The following is a 21,202-nucleotide window of genomic DNA, read 5'->3' on the forward strand; positions in this document are numbered from 1 at the left end:
GCCCCTCCCTAGAGACCTGCACGTCTCACTCCCCCACTCCCTTCTGGTCTTTACACAAAGGTCACCGTCTCTGTGAGGCCTTCCCTGACCACGTAATTAACATTGCAACCCCTCGCCGCCTCCTTCCCAGCCCCCCAGGCCTGTCCCTCTCAAGCCACTTCACTGTTTTCTTCATCACACTTTTCATCTTCCAACATTCTGTATGTTTAACTAAGTTTCTGTCCTCCTCATGAGAATATCAGGGCAGGATTTATTTTTTGATCACTGAGTCCCTAATCCCCAGTGCCTAGAACAGTGACCAGCAGACAAGAACTCAATCAATGTTAATTCAACACAACAAAGTACCAGGTGGCTGGCAAAGGGAAGTGGCCCTGCCGGGCTCAACCCTGCATGAGGACAGCTGGGGGAGAGGAAGGGAAAACCAACCCTTTGAATGACCTTCTCATGGGCCAGCCCCCAGCCAGGCCCCTTCACAGGCCATATTCTCAGAATGGTGATGATGCCAGCCTTGGTGATGATCCCAGACTCTGTACCCCACAGACCAGGTTTAAATCCTGACTGGGGGCTGGGCGCCATGGCTCACGCCTGTACTCCCAGCACTTTCGGAGGCCAAGGCAGGCAGATCACTTGAGGTCAGGAGTTCAAGACCAGGCTGGCCAACATGGTGAAACCCCGTCTCTACCAAAAATACAAAAATTAGCTAGGCATTGTGGCAGGCACCTGTAATCCCAGCTACTAGGGAGGCTGAGGCAGGAGAATCACTTGAACCTGGGAGGCAGAGGTTGCAGTGAGCCAAGATAGCGCCATTGCACTCCAGCCTAGGCAACAAGAGTGAAACTCCATCTCAAAAAAAAAAATTCCCAACTGGGCCACTCACTGGCTGTATGACTCTAGGAAAGTTACCTTCATCATTTCTAAAATGGGGACAAAAATATGACTTGGTGACGATTACAGGATGAGTGGGCTTCTCCACCCCACAGAAAGGATGCTTGACACGGGGAACAGGCAAAGGCAGCCAAGTCACAGGGCCCCTGCCTTTCCCCAGGCCAAGCACTGGGCCAGGCTCACTGTGGGGCAGGGGGAGGTTCATGTACCCAAATGCACACAGCCCAGTTTCCATGCCCAGAAAGCCACAGACATCGAGAGAGAGCCACACAGACACCCTCGTCCCACCACAAGGCAGAACATGGCACGGGCCAGGAGAAGTCCCAAGGGCTGGGAGGACCTGGTGGTGGGCTTCATGGAGATACGTAATATCTCAGCCAGGCTTCAAAGATCAGGAAGATTCAGGCAGGGAGAGCAGCCCAGGCAGGGGCCACATGAGCAGAGGAGCACAGCTAAGGGTAAACTGAAAGGCCACTGCCACTGCCCGCGGTGGGGAGGATGTGGCTGGGGGGATGGGAGAGTCAACACCTGGGAAGGCCTGGAGTAGAAAGCGGCATTGCCGCTGATTCCCATGCAGGGAGGCTGCCCTTCCCCCAGGGCACCGCCTTTGCCACTCAGGGTCCAGCTCCCCAGCCCCTACCCCAGTGGTGACAGACTGGCAGGCCTCCAAGTCCAATCTGCACCTTGTTAAAGACACCCTGTTGTAGAGAGTGAGAAGACCTTTTCCCAAGCAATGGCTCAGCCCCAGCCACACGTGCTCACCTAGCCGTGGCCAATCCGTACCTCCATGCTCACTCCACCATCCTGGCCTCCACTCCACAGGGGAGGGCCCTGGGCCCAGAGAGGCCACCCGAGTTGCCAGGGTCTCCTGGCTGACCAGAGCTTTGGGTTTCAACCAAACTACAGTGCCCTGCGCACCCTGCACTCCATCCTGGGAAAGCCTCTCTGGGTTCCCGGGACAGCCTGGGCCCACCGTCCACCCTGGCCTCATACCCAAGTACCATCATCCTGCATGGTCCAGTCTCTGAGACCCTCACCACCTCTCCCCTACACCCACTCCTTGTCTCTTCCCACTAAAGGTGGGGCTGTGGCCCCCTGATCCACACCCCAATCCCCTCTCCCAGCTTCTCCATTCCCTTCTCCACCCACCACCCCAAATCCCCAGCCCTGACCCCTTCTTAAGCATTTTTCTTGTCAAACATGGAGATCCAGACCCACCCCTGGAGGCCACAGAGCCCCTCCTTCCTGTCTGCTCCTCTCTCCTCCACTGTCCCTGCCCCCCACCCCCTACTCCAATTGGCCTCAGCCCTCTCTAAGTCAACTCCAAACCAGAGCTCCCATAGCCCTGCTCCCACATCCTGAGAGGCTCCCACAGCATCCAGGGCACAGCCCAAGCTCCTTTGCGCTCCCAACCCCACCCCTGGACTTGCCCTTCCCAACCTCATTTCCGACCCCATCCAAGGTGGCCAGATCCAACCCATGTGCTGCCTCTGAGCTTTCGCCCTTGAGGCTACCCTACCTAGTTAGTACACCCACACCCCAAGCCCCAGGGACCTCCCCAGCCTCATCACTGTGGCTGAGGACAGTCACCTGCACTTGGACACGTAGGTCCAATAAGTGGTTCTTGAAGAAAGGAATCCCAACTCCCAAGCTCAAGTGGCACTTCTTCCAGTAAGGCTGCCTGGATTGCTCCCAGTGGGAGCAACCATCCTCTCTCCAGTAGAGTTGTCTCAGGAACCTGCGTGCATACCAAGGGTTTGCTCTTGAGCTCCTGGGCTCAGCAGCCAGGCCCCTTCAGTCGGAGGCCACACCCTGCCAGTTTTGGTGCCCTGCTCCAGGGGACACTCCTCTGATGATCAGCTGTGGGCAGGGCTGAGCGTTGGGGTGGCCCATCTGTGGGGCCCTCCTCTGGTCATTCAGGGGCAGGTAAGGTGACGCCAGCACAGATGGCGGGCGGCTCTGGGAAGAGGCAGGCGGGAAATCCAACCCTCCCGACAGGCAAGCCGGGACCTGAAAGGTGGTATCCGCCTGAGCTGGGAGACAAATGAGGAGAGTGATGGGGGCCCAGGCCAGGGATACAAGCAAGCAGAAGGCCACCAGCATCTATGACAAAAGTGTTTAATGTTCCATAATGTGCAGCTTCTAAGTGAAAAAGGCCCGTTAATCATCCACGGGCCGTACATTCTCATGACAGAGCAGCCGCCCTCCTCGGCCCCCCAAGAGGGAGGCGTAGGCAGGGAGTGGGCCTTGTGAGGCACGGTCCTGAGTGTGCCCGCCAGGAACGCACGCGTGTTAGTGCCCACATGAAACAGGGGTGGGGCGTGACATTTACACAGGAGAGAACCACAGACACCCATGTGAGGAGACACGAGGGGCACAGGTGACCGTGGGCCAGGGAAGACCCCAGTCCATGCATGGCTGAATCCATGAGGAGCGTGAGCTGGATGGTGGGAGTCACGCGGTAACGGGCTCGGGTCTCCTAGGAGCAGAACAGGCCCAGGTCCTCAGGAGACCTCGTGCCCAGGGCAGCGGGACAGACCTGAGCCTGCCCATGAGAACTTGAGTGTGCAAACCTGCGCACAGGTGTGAGAACAGACTCCAGGGCGAGTGTTTAAGGAGAAGACACAGACACACATAAGACCCACTAGTGGGAATGTGGAGACCCCAGCAAAGGTGGGGAGGCCCAGAGCAGCAAGTAGAGGGGGGTGGGCGCTCTGTCCCGGGACTCCCACAGGCTCGGCAGGGCCAGAGACAGCCTTGGGGGTGAGAGGCCAGAGCCAAGGGCCCTGCATCTGAGAGTCCAAGGGTCTAGGAAGGCTCAGGGTGGGAGGGCCCAGCTTCACCACAGACACCAGGGTCCACGCTGGCTTGGGAAGAAGGTGCAGGTATCAGATGAGCCTCAGGCCTCACTGCTGCTGGGGCAGCCTCTGCTGCTGCCGCACTCCACCCACACGAGGCGGGCCTGCTCCTGCAGGATGCGGCCGCGCACCACCTTGGCCAGCTCCTCTGCGTGTCCCCACTCATGGGCGGGCACCTGCACCCAGGAGCAGGGCAGCCCCCAGAGCACCTGCTCTGAGCCACGGCACTGCCGCAGCAGCTCTGAGTCCCGCCAGCCCGGCCGGCCCAGCAGACCCCTGCCGAGAGAAGAGTGAGCAGCGGTCAAAGTGGGGGACCAAGACAGAGAGACAGGGAGAGAGGGACAGACAAAGGGGGAAGAGTCAGAGAGAGAAGATGGACAACCAAAGAGAGACAGATGGCAGATGGAGATGGAGAGAGAGAGAGAGAAGGGGAGGGAGAGACAGGGGGAGGGAGGGGGGAGGGAGAGAGAGGGGGAGAAGGAGGGGGGAGGGAGGGAGGAGGGGGGGAAGGGAAAGAGGGGGAGGGGAGGAGACAGGGGAAGGAAGGGGTGGAGGGGAGAGAGACTGGGGGGGAGGGAGAGAGGTGGGAGGAAGAGATGGGGGAGGGAGAGAGAGGGGTAGAGAAGAAGGAGGGGGTAGGGAGGGGGATAGAGAAAGAGGAGGGGGAGGGAGGAGGGAGAGAGAGGGGTAAGGGAGAAGGAGGGGGGAGGGAGAGAGAGGGGAGGGAGTGGGGAAGGAGAGAAGGGGGAGGGAGAAGGGGGGAGGGAGAAGGGGAGGGAGAGAGGGGGAAGGAGAGAGAGGGGGAGGGAGAAAGAGGGGGAGGGAGAGAGAGCGGGGAGGGAGAGAGGCATCCTCAAGGAGGAAGCTCTCAGGTCCGAGTGCCCTGCCCACTGCCCCACCCACCCACCTCACCTGACTTCCCGGACATTCTTCTCAGTCACCTCCACGTGGATGACGATGGGGTAGATCTCGTTCTGCACCAGCTCCCGCACACCCCGAGCACCCAGCTCCAGCAGGCAGTGCTTCTGCTCGGAGGATCGAGGCTACATTGTACTCCTGGGCCACAGACATCAGCCTCCCATGCTCTGCCCCCAGATGGGTCCCCTATCACCGCCTTCCCAGATGCAAGTCCTGCCTCCCCACCCAGAGGGACCCTGGCAACGAGGAAGGAGCCCAAAAGTACAGACAAGAGGCCTGGGCTCATGGGGCAACCTGGAGATACAGACCTCCCCCTCAGGACCTAGGCCTCCCCACCCGGAGGATGGAGCTGACCCAAACCCACCCACCACCCGCCACCTTATAGCTGACTGCCAGCTCCCAGGATAGTGGCAAGTTCAAGGATAAGGATGTGTAGGTGAGCTGTGTCAGCCAAACACCTCAAGGGGGGCCCACATGCAGTCAACTGCCCCCACCCACCCAGGCAACAGGTGAGGAAACTGAAGGCCACAGGAGGGAAAGAACTTGGCCAGGGCCGCCCTGCCAGTGAGCAGCAGAGCATGGCCCGCACTCAGACGCTGGCGCTCAAGCCCAGAACAGCAGGACCCGCTCTGGGCCACCTCTGTGAGCACCCCAGGCCAGCCCCCAGCACCCACCTTCCCAACAGACTCCTGGATGGCCCGGATCCTGCTGCCTAGCCCAGGGGTGGCAGGCTGAGCCTTGGGGGCTCCAGGCGCTGAGGATGGGCACAGTTCCTCCCCAGAGAGGCTTTCTGCACAGGGAGTGGAGAGGGAGAGATGAAGGATCCATGGGCCCGGCTGCCCAGAGGGGCACCCAGCCTCCCCTCCCCGGCACATAGTCTCACCCGCTGGGCACACTTGGAAGTCCAGCCGGGAGCTGGGCAGGTCTAGCAGGTTACGGATGAGCCGGGGCGCCAGGCACTCAGGCAACAGCACCACGGGCCGCAGGGCAGACACCAGTAGCGGCCGCACCAAACTGTAGGGTCTGAGGCTCCGCTCCGGCTCTGTGGCAGGGGAGGGGCGCAAAAGAGATAAGGGCACAGGCAGGCAGCATACCAGCTCCTGATACCCCAAAACCCACCCCGCCACCCATCCCTTCCTAAGTCCTGCTGCTGCTCCTCCTACACATGCACGCACACACACATACCCCCCCACACACACACACCCTTAGTAGGACCGACGGTGGCAGTAGGCTCCTCCCTGATTCTCCGCCTCATCCCTGCCCCCTACAGGTCATTCTCCATCCAGCAGCCAGAGAGGCTTTAAAAAGCAAATCAGATCATGTTAACTCCCCTGCTTTCAACACACCAGTGACTTCCCAGATTCTCAGGAATAAAAGCCACATCCCCCACGTGGGTGACGCAGTCCTGCCTGAGAGCCTGGGGAGGCTGCCAGCCACTGACCCCACACCACCAGCCTCCACTCTCCCTTCAGCTGCCTCCAACCACAGGGCCTTTGCATGCCCTGGGGCTGCCCAAAGCCCCAGCCCTGCACCACTCAGCCCAGTTAACCCTTGCCCTCCCTTCAGAGCCTAGGTCACACCTTCCCTGGTCCCCAGACAGCAGGGCCCCTGGCATGTGCCCCACGGCCCCCAGTTCTCCACTGCACACCTCACACTCTCTCATTGTGTTCATAGGTGGGATTATCTGACTCTCTACCCCCTAATTAGACAGCAAGCTCCATGAGGGCAGGGACAGTCACGTCCCCAATGCCTGACAGAGCTGGTACTCAATACTCACCTGCTGTCCCCAACACCCTCCAAGCACACCACACACAGCCATGCCTCTGTGCCTTCTGCCTGGAACGAACTCCTCTTTAACTTTGAAGGACCCCATGGAAACTCCCTCTCTTCCAGGAAGTCTTCCCTAACTACCCGCTCCTCTTGCCCCAGATTTGCTACTCCCTCATCTGAGCTCCCCCAGCCCCTTCTACCTGTCTGGCCTAAGGCCTCACCCTACTGCCTCCGGGAACCCCCCGGGTCCTCACAGCACCTGCCACCACACACGTGTGAGAAGCACCACTACACACACTCTGCCAGAAAAGAACAAGCCAGTATGTGTGCAAACCCACAGTCACAGCCACGTCTGCATGCACCTCCCCGCAGGGTCTCCCTCAACCTTGGCAATCACCATGGCAGGTGGGGTGGTCTTGTCTCTCAGGCCCCCAGCATGACCCCCACTCCTGTTGGAACCCTTACAACAGGCCCTTCCAGGCCAAAGAGGCCACCCAAGCTAAAGGACACCCAGCTGCACACATCCCTGGACAATGGGAGCAACACGGGATACAGCTTTGCCCCCGCGCACTCACCTGCACAGGGCTCCAGCAGCAGCTGATCCGGGGAGTCCGCTGCAGGCGCCCCCACGGGCTTGGGCCTCACCAGCCGCAGTTGGTCCAGGGCTCTCTTCTTCAGCTGGGAGGGTGCAGGGACAGAGGAGCATCTGAGAGCTCAGCCCCGCCCCCTCAGGGAGAGGAGGAAACAGGACCCCTGGCAGAGCGGGCCCCATTGCCACTGTGGTCCAGGCTTGCCGGAAGAGCCCGGGTCAGCAAAGATGTCCTTCTCCACCAGGCCCTCCCCTGCCCCTCCCCAGCCCAGCACAGTCCCCCAGGCAGATGAGAGCAGCCATCCCTGTGGCCCCAGGGAAGCCAGCCCGTCTGAGCCTGGTGGAGGAGCCTTAGGTATACCCCCCAAGCTACAGATGGGGAGACTGAGGCCCAGAGACCAAGAGGAACCAAATGTCACATACGAGGCAAACTTTAGGGTCTCTTCCAATGAATTAGCAATGTGACCTTGGTAGGAAAATTAATGAAACCAATAAAGATGGCACTGATTTTACCAGTACCTGACAGGTCTCAAATGCCTACAACATGACAGACACTCACTAAGCCCCTGAGGGGCACTAACTCACGGAAGTCATCTCCTGCCACGCACAGCCTGACAGGCAGTACAACCCCCGCACTTTACAGATGAGGAAACAAGCCTCAAGGAAGGTTCAGGTGATTGTCCAAAGTCACACAGCTGATAGGTGGCAGAGCTGGGGTCGAATGCAGGCTGCCTGGCTGGGGCCCTCGCTCTTCCTTTATCTGATGGCTCTGAGCCTCACTTGCCCATGTGCACAGCAGCGCTGGCCACGAAGCCCAGCCACCATCCAGGCGTTGGAAAAGGAGACATGACTGCTGGTTTGTTTGTTTTTTTTTTTTGAAACGGAGTCTTGCCCTGTGGCCCAGGCTGGAGTGCAGTGGTGCGATCTTGGCTCACTGCAAGCTCCGCCTCCCGGGTTCACTTCATTCTCCCGCCTCAGCCTCCCAAGTAGCTGAGACTACAGGCACCCGCCACCACGCCTGGCTAATTTTGTTTTTGTATTTTCAGTAGAGACGGGGTTTCACCGTGTTAGCCAGGATGGTCTCGATCTCCTGACCTTGTGATCCGCCCGCCTCGGCCTCCCAAAGTGCTGGGATTACAGGCGTGAGCCACTGTGCCCAGCCCGTCAAATGCTTATTATGTACCAGGGGTACTCCTGCATACTAGGCACGCTTTACCTCATTTCATCTCTAAACTACCCTAGACGGTGAGCTCTGCTGTTCTGTTTGCTGGGCACATAGTAGATGACCAATTAAATCACCAGGGAAGGAGGGAGGGAGTGTCTTCCTAGGTTGCCAGAGAACAGAGCCTGCTAGCTCCCTTTTGGACCCCACCCTTGGGGCCCCCCACCCACTACCCGCCCAGCCGTGCTCACATTACTGCGGGGGCCTCGGTGCCGGCTGGAGGGCAGGCATTTCTCCTGAACTTCTAGGAGCTGCTGGGCTCTGTGGGAGGGAGTGACATCATGTGTGTAGGAAGAAGGAAAGTTCCTCATTTCTCCTCGAACCCCCCGCCCTGTCCCAGAGGATGGTGAGGGAATGCAGGTGGAGGGAGAGCACCCCCATCTGAGCCCTGGCTCCCAGGGGGACCCCATCCCCAGCTCCTGGCTCTGCGTCACCTCTGATAATTGGGCACGGTGCCCCGGTCCAGGTCCCGCAGAGTGAGGGGGTCAACCCGGGTGCAGAACCATTCCTGCCTCCGCTTGTATGCCGAGTCCACCAGTCGAAGGATCTCTTGGGCTTTCACGCAAAGGGCATGGGGATCTGCCCTCTCAGGTAAGGTGAGGTTGGCACGAATGTAGAAGGGCTCGGCACCTGGTCCCTTTGCCCAGGCTTCTAGGGCCTCGTGGAAGGACTGGCAGGCTGGGCATGGATGGGGCAGGGGGCAGCAAGGAGGACAAGAGGAGGATGGTGAGGTCCAGGATCGGCCTTGGTGGGGCCATAGACATGGCCCTCTCGAGGCCTGAGTTCTCAGGACCCGACCTTCACCTTCTTAGAATGACTTAGGTCCAGAGGGGGCAGGGACTTGCCCAAGGCCAGTGCCTTCTAGAAACAGAGCCAGGACTCAAACCCAGGTCTCTGGACTCCTAATGTAGTGCTCCTTTCACTGTAAGCTGTTTACAGAGGGAGGCATAGAGAAAGGGCACAAGGACAGACAGAAGGAGGCATCAGCAGGCGGGGAGCCAGGAGAAGGGCAATTGGGGCAAGGCTGGTCCCTTCTCAGGTCCTTGGTCCCTCCCCACCCCATGCACCACGGGTTAGAGGACCCCTCTGGGGCCAACAGCTCCGACTCCCAAGACAGACTTACCCTTCGAGTCCATCAGGGAGGGGAGTGTGGACCCCTGATTCCAGAGCAAGGTTCTCTGCTGGGCCTCGGCTTCCAGGCACGCCCCCTCCAGACCAGCAGCTTCCACCCTTTGCTGGGAGAAAACCCAGGCAGGGAGGGAAAGAAGTGAGCCTCTGAGAGTAGAGCAGCCCAGGGGCTGGAGGAAGACCAGGTGTGGGGGTGTTTCATGCCTCACAGTTCAGATAGCGCCCCCTCAGAAACTGCCATGCCCAGCCCAGTCAGACCCGTCCCCATCCACAGGACGCCCCCATCCACAGGACTCCCCAACCCGCCCAGCTCATCCAGGTCTTTCTCGACTTGAAGCGCAGGAATGTAATGTGCTGTCAGTTGGCTCCACCTCCCAGTCCCTGCCCAATCAGACTTCAATTAAGCCTGGCTGAGCAGGCAACCACAGCTAATCACTGAGCCCGCTTCGGCTTTGACCAATCCCCAGAAGCTCCGCCCGGTGATCTTGAGCCACCAATTAGGGGATGTCCAGCCTGGGCAAAAGCACTGACCCCACCCCCCAAGCTCAGGAGGCGGGGCCTCACCTCTCTTGGTTCCATCCTGGCCGACCCAGGCCCAGACAGCACCCTGCGCACCACAGCCCCAGACCATCTGTCCCCATAAAACGACAGTCCATCTGGTCCCTTGTCCTGCGGCTCTGGGCCCCCTGGGGGGCTCCGGCCAGACACCCGAATAGCCAGAGACCTGAGAAAGGAGAAAGGAGATGAGAATTGGAGTCCAATCAGTACTTGGATTCAGTTCAGCATTCTTGGAAAACCACAGTGATTTCATTTCCCAAGTATGCCATGACTCCCACCCCCAGGCCTCTCCATCTTCTGTGCCCTCTTCCTTGCCTTCTCCACCTGGGAAATGCTGATCATCCTTCAAATCTCAAGTCACAAGCAGCCTCTCCCCTGGACCTGGGCACACGGTGCAGTGGAGCCTGCGTGCCACAGAGCACTCCAACTTTGCCTTGCCACGGCCCTTTTGTTTCCTCCATCAGAACAAACACCTTCAGGACCAAACTTCTATACTGTTCCGCTCTGTAGCCCTGGCACCAAACCCAGTGTCTGGCACACAGCAGATGACTAATAAAAGCTTGTTATATAGCCAAGCGCGGTGGCTCACGCCTGTAATCCCAGCACTTTGGGAGGCCGAGGCGGGCGGATCATGAGGTCAGGAGTTCGAGACCAGCCTGGCCAACATAGTGAAACCCCATCTCTACTAAAAATACAAAAAAATTAGCTGGGCGTGGTGGTGGGCGCCTGTAATTCCAGCTACTTGGGAGGAGAATTGCTTGAACCCAGGAGGTAGAGGTTGCAGTGAGCCGAGATCGAGCCACTGCACTCCAGCCTGGGCAACAAGAGTGAAACTCTGTCTCAAAAAAAAAAAAAAAGCTTGTTATGCTCACAGTCTGAGGAGGGAGGTCACCATTAGCACGTGGCACAGATCCAAAGGTGGTTACAACCAGCCGTGGAAGCAGAGAGAGGCTTCCCACGTAAGAAGTACCTAGGCTACACGCTGGTGAAGAATAGATGCACTTTGGTGACAGATGGAGGAAACAGAGTTCCAGGCTGAAGGAATATATCAGAGAAAAGGTGTGGAGGACAGAACACAGGATGCGTGGAAGAATTTAATAATAACAATAGCAGCGAACACTTCCTGGGTGCTTTCCATGTGCCAGACACCATGCTGAGCTCCTTGCCCTAATTCTTATTTTACATCCTGGGAAGCAGCTCCCAGGAAAGGCAAGCTGGAGCCACCCTTTGGAGGGCGTGGAACAGAGGCGTCTGGTTTTCCTCCCATGGGCAGGAGGACCACTGACAATTAAGACGTCACCAAAATCCCCATCATGGTAGGGTTCTCCCTGTCCCTGGATGAGAAAAGGTGAGGCCTTGTGGCCAGGCTCAGAGACAAATGGACCCCAAGTCCCCTGCCAGACACCTTGGCCTGGAGGAGGTGGGGAGACCAAGGTCAGCAGGTGTGCTGGCTGGAGAGGCAGCGGGGCGAAGCATCTCCATCCACCCCAGCAGCTGCAGCCCAGACACAGCTGCACTGCCCCCTGCTGCCAGCCTGGGGAGGGCAAGGCTGCAAGGACCTCCCACCCAATCGGCACTGCTGGGGAACAGCCCCGCCCTCTCAGGTAAGACACAGAGCCAGGCCGAGGGGCTGGACAGATGCAGGCATGGGAGGCATCATTCAGTGCCGCATGTCCTGGCTGCATCGAGGTGGCATGGAAAGGGGGCAGGCCTGAGACCTGGCCTGGCTATGCTGGCCCTGGCTTTGTGGCTGGAGCACACGGTCCGCTCCAAACCCCAGGGCAAACTGCACCCTAGCCGGGGCAAATGAGCCGGCTGCTGAGCGTCAGTTACCGCATGCATAACACGAAGCTGACAATGACACCCCTTGCCCTCTGTGGGTGTTGGGGGGTGGGTGGGGGGGTACATGAATAAAAGATAATGCAGGGAGAGGTGGAAACCAGAGGACTCTGGGGCCTCCAAACTGCAGGCCTGGCCCTTAGTGGCTGGTAACATTCACTGGGTTGCGACTGGGACAGCTGGATAATGCTATGGAATAGAAAGTACAATGCTATCCCCCACCCCGCTCCCGCCACCCCAGGTAAATCCAATTATTATCTCATGACCTTTTTGTTCCAGGCGTGTGTACCGGGTTTCTCTCACTGTGGGTTGTGGTCAGATGGTCCGAGAAGCACAGCACGCAGGGTGCCAGCAGGAACTCTGGGGTCAAACGGCCCAGCTGCTCAGCCGCTTGAGCCTCAGCTCCACCCGCCTCCCTGGCTACTCGCTGAGTTTAGACATGGGCAGCTCTCAGAACAGGGCCCAGGAGACACTAAGTGCTCTGTCAAAACTAGACATTTACTGGCATCAGGTGTGATTCACAACAAATCACCTCTCACTTGCCTCAGTTTCCCCACCTGTTTCAAACCCACAGACAACTGACCATCATGGCCTCTCCAGACCAGAGCCCAGTAAGCAGCTGGCATCCAGGCTCTTCCACCAACCCTACCCACCCCACCCACCTCTACTCGCTCCCTCCCCCACACCTCTCCCCTCTGCAATGCAAGCATCAGGGCTGACCTCAGCTTTCAACTCAGGTTTTTCAGGCTCTTCTTGACAACTCCTGCAGCTCCCTGAAGACCCAGCTCAGGCGCCCCCTCCTCCAGGACGCCCTTGCCAACCTCCTCAAAGGACCAGTGACTTCTCTGAGCCTCTGCAGACCAGGAATACCTGCTCCCAGCACTCCTCGGAGTCTGCAGAGCCCACAGGGGCTTGCCCAGAGCAGGGTCCAGATAGGGTTCCTCCCAGCCCCCCGCCTCAGCAGACAAGCAGGAGGGGTAGAGAAAGGACACAGCAGGGAGAGGGGCTGCCTGCTCCCCGCTCCTGGGACTGGCTGACCAGCTGGCTGCCTGTGGGGTACTAGGAAGCACAGTGTCCTTAGCTACCAGCTCCCGGCCCCCTCCCCAGTCAGGTCAGGTCACAGGCAGACAGGAAGGGGGCAAGTCTGCCAGCTCTGCCAGCTCTGAGCAGTGACAGGCCACATGGACTCAATGAATGTCCCCCAGGGCCCCGTGGGAAGATATCTGAGTAGCCTGCGTGCCTGCTTGGTACCAGGTCAAGGACCTGATGCTGAGACTGAAGCATGCCACACAGATCACCTCAGTCAATCCTCCTGACAACCCGATGGTTGAGATAAGGGAAACTGAGGCACAGGAAAGTTAACTTGCCAAGAATGGGCACAGCTAGTGGGCCGTGGAGCCAGGCAATGACTTATGGGAACCCTCTCTTTGCAAGGACAGAAGGTGCCAGAGATCCCCTGGGGCCACGTGAGCGAGCTGGGCAGTGGTGAGGCTATGCTGGGGAGACGGCACCCCAAAACCCTCCAGTGCTCTCCATGCTCTGCCTCTCTCACCCAGCACCTCACTTGCCCCATGAGTTCTCCCTTGCTGTCCCCCACCTGACTGTCAGCCCAACCCCCGGTCTGCCCCAGCCCCCCACTATCCACCATCCCCTCCCGGCACCCAGGCTCCAGGAGCTGAGAAGGGCAGGGCAGAGAGGCTGAGGGCAAGAGATGGGCAGGAAATGGGAAAGAGGAGAGAAAATGCCCAACATGGTGCCCAGTACAAAGTGGGCACACAATACGGATGTGAGATCTCCAACAGCTGAGACAGTGGGGAGGCACATCGGAATCTCCAACCAGCTCCGAGGGGCCTGTGACTTGGGACCAATTTCTAACTGTCTCTGCACTTCAGTGTCCTGGTCTGTGTAACGAGGTTAAAATTCCAGCCTTGCAGAGCTGCTCTGGGGATTAAACAACAATGGCCACAATAATCATAGCTAACCGCGAGCATATGCTGACATCCACCGTGAGTGTGCTAAGCATTCTAGAAGGGATACTCAAACCCCCATAGTGACCCTAAGGGACAGGCACTATGTGAGCCCATTTTACAGAGCAGGAAACTGAGGCACTGGGAAATTCAGAGACATGCCCAAGGTCCCACAGTAGCAAGTGCTAGCACCAAAGCCAGCTCTTCCCACCTCGCCATAACACAACCCCAGGAGACACACAAGTTGCCCCGACCTGGGACCTGTCCGGGCCCTCATCTCCCTCTCCCTCTCCTCTCCGCCTGTCTGCCTCTCTCTCTCTCTTTCTCTCTCTCTCTCTGCCCACCACCTCTGCACCTTCCCCAGCCTGTGTTCTTCCCCAGGAACCTCTCTCCTCCCCAGGAACAGCATGGGCAGCAGAAGTGGCCCCATGTGATCGTGGGGCCTGGGCGGGGCTGGGACGGAGGCTCCTGCTCCCTGGCTGCATCCTGGCGCCCCCTGGACAACAGCCAGGACCCCTGCTGCAGCCCAAACTGGAGGAAGGGAGGAAGGGCCGAGGCGAGCAGGAAGGGAGGCGCCTCCACCCCTTCCCCGAGAAGCACGTCCTGCACAGGCAAAAACAATGTCTCGCTGAGCCCACTGCCGGGGGCCAGGTGGGGGCAGGGCCTGGACACTGGCTGACCAAGCCGCTCCGGAGGCCAGAGGCCCTGGTCCTATGCTGTACCCATCTGCTGCGTGACCCATCCCTCTGCACCCAACACCTCCACATTCCAGCGCTGACAGTCCATGTTTCCTATGCCCTTTCCAAAACCCAAATCTGATCAGGTCACTATGAACCCAGACCTGGTACTTCCCAACTGTGGGACCCTGGGCAAGTTGCTTAACCTCTCTGAGCCCCAGTTACCTCCTCTATGGAGCAGAGATAATCGTCATTATGCCTACTCCCTGGACAAAGAGCATGTTGTAAAACAGCCAGCAGCTGGCCTTGCAGTTAATAACTAAACCCTCCCACATTTCCCAGAGTGTACAAGCCAAAGTCCACACTTTCCCAGCCTGACTCAGGAAGCCTTGACTTTCGCCCTTCCCCCTCGCTCCTCCTCCACAGTCACCGGATGCTCTCCCTACCTGCCCTCTCCTCACAGCTGAGTTCCAAGACCACAATGGCCGTGCAGCCCCCGCTCTGCCCCACCCCTCCCTCAGATACACTGGCAGGTGTGAATAGCGGCCACGCACCGGCCACACTAACAGCACGTCGCCTACAGTGCACTCTGCACTAATGGGCTTTGTGACTCCTGTTATGGACCTGTGGCTGGCCCGGTCACAGGGGCTCCTGAGGTGACCCAAGCCCACCCACAGCATGAAACTTTGCTGGGTGGCTCAGTCCCAGGGACTCAGAGCCAAGGGACTGACAGGCAAGACATTGGGACAAGGACAGCTTGTAAGTGACAACTATTACTAAGCACCTGCTACATGCCTGGCAGAGCTGGGTGCTTTGCTTCTGCGAGCAGAGCCCTCAAAAGACCTCCATGCAAAAAAGGTCATCATCTCCCTTTAGCTACTGAGGAAATGGAGGCCCAGAGAGGTGAAGGGACCAGCCCAAGTCACAGGGACGATCAAGAGCGGCAGCAGGATTGGAATCCAAGGGCTGCCAGTGTCTACAGATCTTAATCTTCCAACAGTTGCATAAAACAGGGGCGAGCCAATTGCTCCTCCCACCTCACTCCTGTTCCCCTCTCAAGCAATCACCCCAGCTCCACCCACCGCAGGCAGCTACAGTACCTGTTGAGGAAGTCCAGGCCACAGCCCCGAGCCAGGAGGCCTTCCGGCTTTCCCAAAGGCCACACGCTGTCAGAGGATGAGGACGAAGAGAGGCCAGGGGACCAGGGCTTAAGTGTCACACTCCCTGGGGAAAAAGAATGAGGTTCAGGGGTCTGGCACTGGGAAACAGGGATGGCCAGGGTCCATGACAGGGACTGACCCCCCTCCAGCCCAGGACCCAAGAGGCCTTGGCAGGTTTGAGGCCCCAGGAGCACATCAGACCCACTGGGCTCAGAGATAGGTCAGGGCCCACCAGGCTGACCCCGCAGTTTCCCAGAAGAGGGTGAAAGGTGGCCCAGAACTGAAGAGCCTCATACATCACAGCCGGGAACAGGAGTGAGGCCCAGGACTGGGCTCGGGGTGAGAGGCTGGAACCAAAGTCCCCAGGGGCCTCCCAAGCACAACCTTCCTGCCTGGCAGGGGCCACGGCGGGGCTTCAGGGAAGGGGATGCAGGCCAAGGGTAGCGCAGGTGGTGCAGGCTTCAGGTGGGCTGCAAAGCCACCTCCCCCGACCAGAGGAGCCCTCCCCACGGAACTCAAGGGCTGTTACCTGTGATGTCTGACATGCTGCTGAAGGATCTGGGCAGAGAGAGGGCAGGGAGGGGGCAGGAGGTGAGGCACAGTGGGCACTCTGCCCCGCTCCCTCCTCCTGCCCCCACACCAGATAAATGTCTCACAGCCCCCAAGCAAATGCAGGCTAGACTCAAGGCAGGGTCCCAGGTACAGGGCACCCATGCCACCTGGCTCCCCTAAACTCCCAGGGTAAGAAGTTAATGTCCTGGCCTCTGTCCAATGTTGTTCCACCTACAATGCCCTGGCATGCCCTTCAAAGCCAGCTCTTTCAATGCCACCTCCTCCTGGAAGCCACCCCTGATCTCTCACCCCTCACCTCACCCTCACTTGCCACCTTTGTGGTTTGTGACTCCCAGGTACGCCTCCTAAATTAAACCATGACCTCCTCATCAGACGCCTCCTTGGGACAGATTTACGCAGATCAAGGCCATACTGACCACAGCCTCCCAGGGCCCAGCCTCTCACCAGTAAAGGAATAAATCAAGGGCTGCTTACAGGGGAAAAGCAGTGACAAGGATCGCGCCCCAGGAGGCAGGCTATCTCCCGCCCTTGGTCTTGCCACCAGAGGGTGCGCCTTGGTTTTTCTGGTCCCTATTTGCTGCTGATGCCCAAACCTGGGGCCTGGCTTTCTTGCCGGAGGTCCCTGATACCTTGAAACATTCTCCACGCCCCCTAGTCCTGAACCATCAAGCTTCTCCTTGGCTATAGGATCTTCAAGGCTTGACCCCCAGTGACCCTCCTGCCAGGATGCTTGGCTAGGACTGAGTGCGCTCTGCCCATCGGCCTTGTCTTAAGCCTGACCTTGGTCGCCCCTGTGACTCACAGGACCTGGGTTTCCAGAGCTCCAGCCATCTGAGGGTAATAAAGGGAAGTGACTGCCTGGACCTGACTTTGGCATTGCAGATTCTGGGAGGTGGCTGTTCGGGAAACGGCAGCCCCACCTCCCTGGGTGTCTACTGCTATCCCCAGCCATCTCACCTCTTAGGGGGTGCGGGGTCTTCCTCACGCTGCCGGCGGAGGATGGAGCCGGCACTGGGGGGGAAGGGCAGGATGGAGAGCCGGTTGATCTCCTTTTCACTGTCTGTGGCTTCCTCCTGCAATGCCATGAAAGGGCCTGGGTCACCCCCACTGCCCAGCATCATCCCAGTCCTCAGCACACCTGGTTTGTGCCCATTCCACAAATGAGAAGTAGGGCCCAGAGCAGAAGAGCGGGCTCTGCAAGATTATAGTGTGCGGGTGGCTCCCCAGGCCTCCTGGCACCTATGCCTGGCAAGGAAATGGTTCTGGGTGAGCTTCAGTAAAGTACTTGGCCTCCCTGCACCTCAGTGTCCTCACCTGTGAAATGGATCCTTCAGAAAGCACTCTCCACATTAGTAATAATGCTATAGCAGTGTCCCCCCTTATTTGGGATGGGGCAGTTGTCTTACCGAGTTGTGAGGCTCAGGTCCCCCCATGAGAGCTGCCTCCCCAGTTGCTTCTGGGCCTCCCAGAGGGGAGGGGAACTCGCTCAGGCTCCAAGTGCTGCTGAGGTTGGAGCACAGGGAATGGGAGGAGGCACAGGCCTGGAAGAGGGAGAGGAGAGGAAGGAGGTGAGCAGTGCTAGGCCCGCGCCAGTCACAGTCTTTTACTGAGCACCTGCCATGTGCCAGCACAGGGACAGATCCCTGTCCTCAGGGAGCTCACAGCCTAGAGGGGGAGATAAACTGTAAACCCAGCAGACATGTGAACACAATAGCCCCAAGCTGAGACAATAGCAGAAGGAAGGTGCCCGGGGCATGGAAAACACACAAAGACCCCACCCAGCCTGGGAGTCCAAGTACTCTCCAAAGAAACTGTGGTTTGAACTGAGAACTCAAGGGTATAGAGGCGCTAAGTAGGTCAAGCTGGGATGGTCCAGGCAGATCAACAGCATGTGCAAAGGCCCTGAGGCAGGACTGTGATGCATTCCAGTTGAAAGACTGGAACCCACAGAACCAGGCGAGAGGACAAGAGGAACCCCACCCGCAGGGCCTCTTGGCCATGAAAAGGGACTCTGTCTTTACCAAACAGCAAAAAAGCCACTGGGGGTTAAAAAAAAAAAAAAAGTCTTGGATTAATGCTGACTTTTCCTATATTCCTCCAGGCCCCAGTGCTTCAAACACCAGGCCTGCGGAGCTCACTGTCAGGAAACTCAAAATAAGAAAACGCAGGCTGGGCGTTCGCACCTCTAATCCCAGCACTTTGGGAGGCTGAGGCAGGAGGATCCCTTGAGGTCAGGAGTTTGAAACCAGCCTGGCCAACATGGTGAAACCCCCATCCCTACTGAAAATACAAAAAAAAACTTAGCTGGGTATGGTGGCAGGCACCTGTAATCCCAGCTACTAGGGAGGCTAAGGCACGAGAATAACTTGAACCTGGGATCCAGCCTGGGTGATACAGCAAGATTCTGTCTCAAAAAAAAAAAAAAAGGAAAAAGCAGAGCTCCCGGCAGCAGCCTGAGGACCACGATCCAATTTACAGTGGGTCTGGAACTCCAGCTCCAGTGCTAGCTGGCTGTGTGGCCTTGGGCAAGCCCCTGACCCTCTCTGGGCCCTGTGTGATGAGAGGATTAGACCAGCTGGTCTCTGAGGGATGCTTAGGCCCATGTTAGTCCTGACTAGCTGGTCTCTGAGGCCCAGGTTTTGCATTCTAACATGCACACAGGCACTCAGGCAGCCAGCCTTCCCCAGTTAAATGCAAAGACCAGCTCCAAACTATTCTTAGTGTCCCAGAAGCAACCCCAGAAACTCAGAGACCAACATGCCCCCCCGCCTGCTCACCAGCCCACACCCAGCCCAGCCTGGGTTCAAGTTCCCGCCCCTAACTGAGGACTCTTCCCACTTCCCCCAGGCTTCCTCCCCTGGCTGAGGTCTCCCACCAGGGCCGGCACGTTCCCAGCCCTGGCCAAGAGCTCCTGCCAGGACCCCAGCCTTCCTGCCAGGACCCCCACAATCTTGACCCACTCACCTTGAGGCAGGTGCCACCCTGGGCCCGCTGCAGCTGCACCTCCAGCAGAGCCTTGGTGCCCTCCAGGCTGGTGAGCGTTGTCAGCAGCTCATCCCGCTCCGCCTCCAGGCCCCGCACCTGCTTGCGGTACTGGTCCTTCTCGATGAGGCTCTGTGAGTACTGCAACTGGATCCGGTCACGGCTCTGGATGGCCTAGGGTTGGGGGAGGGGAGGCAGCAGCTGAAGGAGCCACCTTGGCCCAGCTTTCCTGGCCTATGACTTGGAGAATGGGGACAGTAAGGAGAACGGCAGCTATCACTTACTGAGCACTGTGTGCCGGGCCCTGAGCTAAATTATCAGCTCATTTAAATATCTTCACACTAACTGGCTAAGTTAGATACTATTAATATCATTATTCTCATTCTGCAGACTGGGGAAACCAAGCCAGGAGCGACAGAGCTGGGATTCAAATCGGGCAGTCCATCTGCAGAATCCAGGCTCTCACCATTTCACCAAGAACTGAAAACTTTTCCACGAGACCTGCTGTGTGCCAGGGGCTTCACTCCCAGCATCCCAGTCAGTGGAGAAGCCAGGAGTCAAACCCAGCCCACTGCATCCACAGTGAAGACCAGGGGCTCCAAAGCTGGGCCCATGGTCCAGACCTGTCACCCATGCCTCAGAGAGAGCCGGGGGCAGCCCCATAAAATGCAGATTCCTGGGGCCCACCCCAGACCACCTGAATCAGAACGTCCAGAGAATGAAGCCCCAAATTTGCACTTTCAAGCTTGCCAGGGGATTCTGAGGGCATTTCTAATATGCAGACTCGGCTGGGCATGGGAGCTCATGCCTTTGATCCCAGCACTTTGGGAGGCTGAGGCAGGTGGATCAGTTGAGCCCAGGAGTTCAAGACCAGCCTGGTCAATATGGTGAAACCCTGTCTCTGCTAAAGATACAAAAATTAGCCAGGAATGGTGGCATGCCTGTAATACCAGCTACTTGGGAGGCTGAGGCAGGAGAATCACTTGAATCTGGGAGGCCTCAGTGAGCTGAGATTGCACCACTGCACTCCAACCTGGGCAACAGAGCTAGACTCAGTCTCAAAAAGTAATAATAACAATAATATATAGACTTCAACTCCTCTAGTGGGATTCACACCTGGTTAAGGACAAAAACCTCCTGCCCTTCCCCGCTGCACATGGAACCTCACACAAGGAGGCTCGGGGGCCTGGTGGCACTGGCCGGAGGTCCTCAGCCCACCCCACAACCTTGGCAGGAGACAAGGGTCATAGTGCCCAGGGACTGAAAGCCAAAACTTTTGAGAATTTCTTCATCGGCTTCTATTTGTAAGCACCCCCTCTGTGCTGGCCTTGTCTTTGAGATGGAGAGAACAAGGGATTCAGAAATGAAGACACCAGGACCAGCTTCTGTAACTGCCACAGGAGCTCAGATGAGGCCAGTGGGTCCAGGGTGTAAGGTTGGTACCTCAAGGGCTCCAGGTCCCCTGTCTGGTTCCCCCAGCCTTTGTGCCCCGTCCTAACCCAACAGGGAGCGGCTAACGTCTCTTTCTACCATTCTAGTCCCCTCCATTGGTCCTTGTCTCCTCCCATATGGGAAGCAGCAACTGGCCCAGGGCCTCGTACACGCAGGCTGGGCTCACCTGGTCTCGCTCCTTCTCAATCTCCTCCAGTTGGGCCAGGACAGTGGCCATGCGGTGCTTGTACAGGTCACAGTCCTTCTGCAGCGTGCGGTGCTTGAGCCGCAGGTCTTCCATCTCCTGCAGGTACTGAGGGTGGCACGGGGCGGGGTCAGACCACAGGGCTGGGGACCACGAGAAAGCTAACCAGCAGGTGCCCAGGAGGGCCAGTGAGAGACGCTCACCAACAGTCTGAGACCCAATAACAAGTCCCCTCCTGCCCAGTGGAGTGGTCTGAGCCACTGACTTTACCTCACAGGCCCTCAACTGCCTAATCTGTAAAACGAGAAGAATGATCATCATTTCACCCATCCGGCCACCCTTGGCCTCCCCACTCAAACTGCAACCGGCCCCTTCCCCAGCTCTGCATCTCCCACGGCGCTCATCGCCTTTGACTACATGAAATAGCTGACGTGGGACTG

The 21,202-nt window shown here is 58.2% G+C and overlaps 1 protein-coding gene across 3 annotated transcripts in view; it reads right to left on the reverse strand.

Moving 5' to 3' along the window:
• Positions 1-2,987: 2,987 nt before the first annotated feature.
• Positions 2,988-21,202, reverse strand: part of CARD10 (caspase recruitment domain family member 10) — a 30,298-nt gene continuing 12,083 nt past the window's right edge. For 2 of the 3 annotated variants that reach the window (XM_054675924.2, XM_054675923.2), the window contains exons 7-21: positions 20,745-21,056; positions 19,109-19,300; positions 17,551-17,685; positions 17,102-17,217; positions 16,101-16,129; positions 15,512-15,635; positions 9,935-10,094; positions 9,366-9,477; positions 8,677-8,920; positions 8,434-8,503; positions 7,007-7,109; positions 5,545-5,703; positions 5,336-5,451; positions 4,656-4,768; positions 2,988-4,019 (exon numbers count right to left, since the gene is read on the reverse strand). In XM_054675924.2, the coding sequence (XP_054531899.1) occupies positions 3,785-4,019; positions 4,656-4,768; positions 5,336-5,451; positions 5,545-5,703; positions 7,007-7,109; positions 8,434-8,503; positions 8,677-8,920; positions 9,366-9,477; positions 9,935-10,094; positions 15,512-15,635; positions 16,101-16,129; positions 17,102-17,217; positions 17,551-17,685; positions 19,109-19,300; positions 20,745-21,056 (2,220 nt within the window). In that variant the 3' untranslated portion in view covers positions 2,988-3,784. The remainder of the gene's footprint in view (positions 4,020-4,655; positions 4,769-5,335; positions 5,452-5,544; positions 5,704-7,006; positions 7,110-8,433; positions 8,504-8,676; positions 8,921-9,365; positions 9,478-9,934; positions 10,095-15,511; positions 15,636-16,100; positions 16,130-17,101; positions 17,218-17,550; positions 17,686-19,108; positions 19,301-20,744; positions 21,057-21,202) is intronic. The other variant, XM_016939123.4, reaches the window with a different exon arrangement.

This window comes from Pan troglodytes, chromosome 23 (genome assembly GCF_028858775.2).
Source record: "Pan troglodytes isolate AG18354 chromosome 23, NHGRI_mPanTro3-v2.0_pri, whole genome shotgun sequence".
NCBI lineage: Eukaryota > Metazoa > Chordata > Mammalia > Primates > Hominidae > Pan > Pan troglodytes.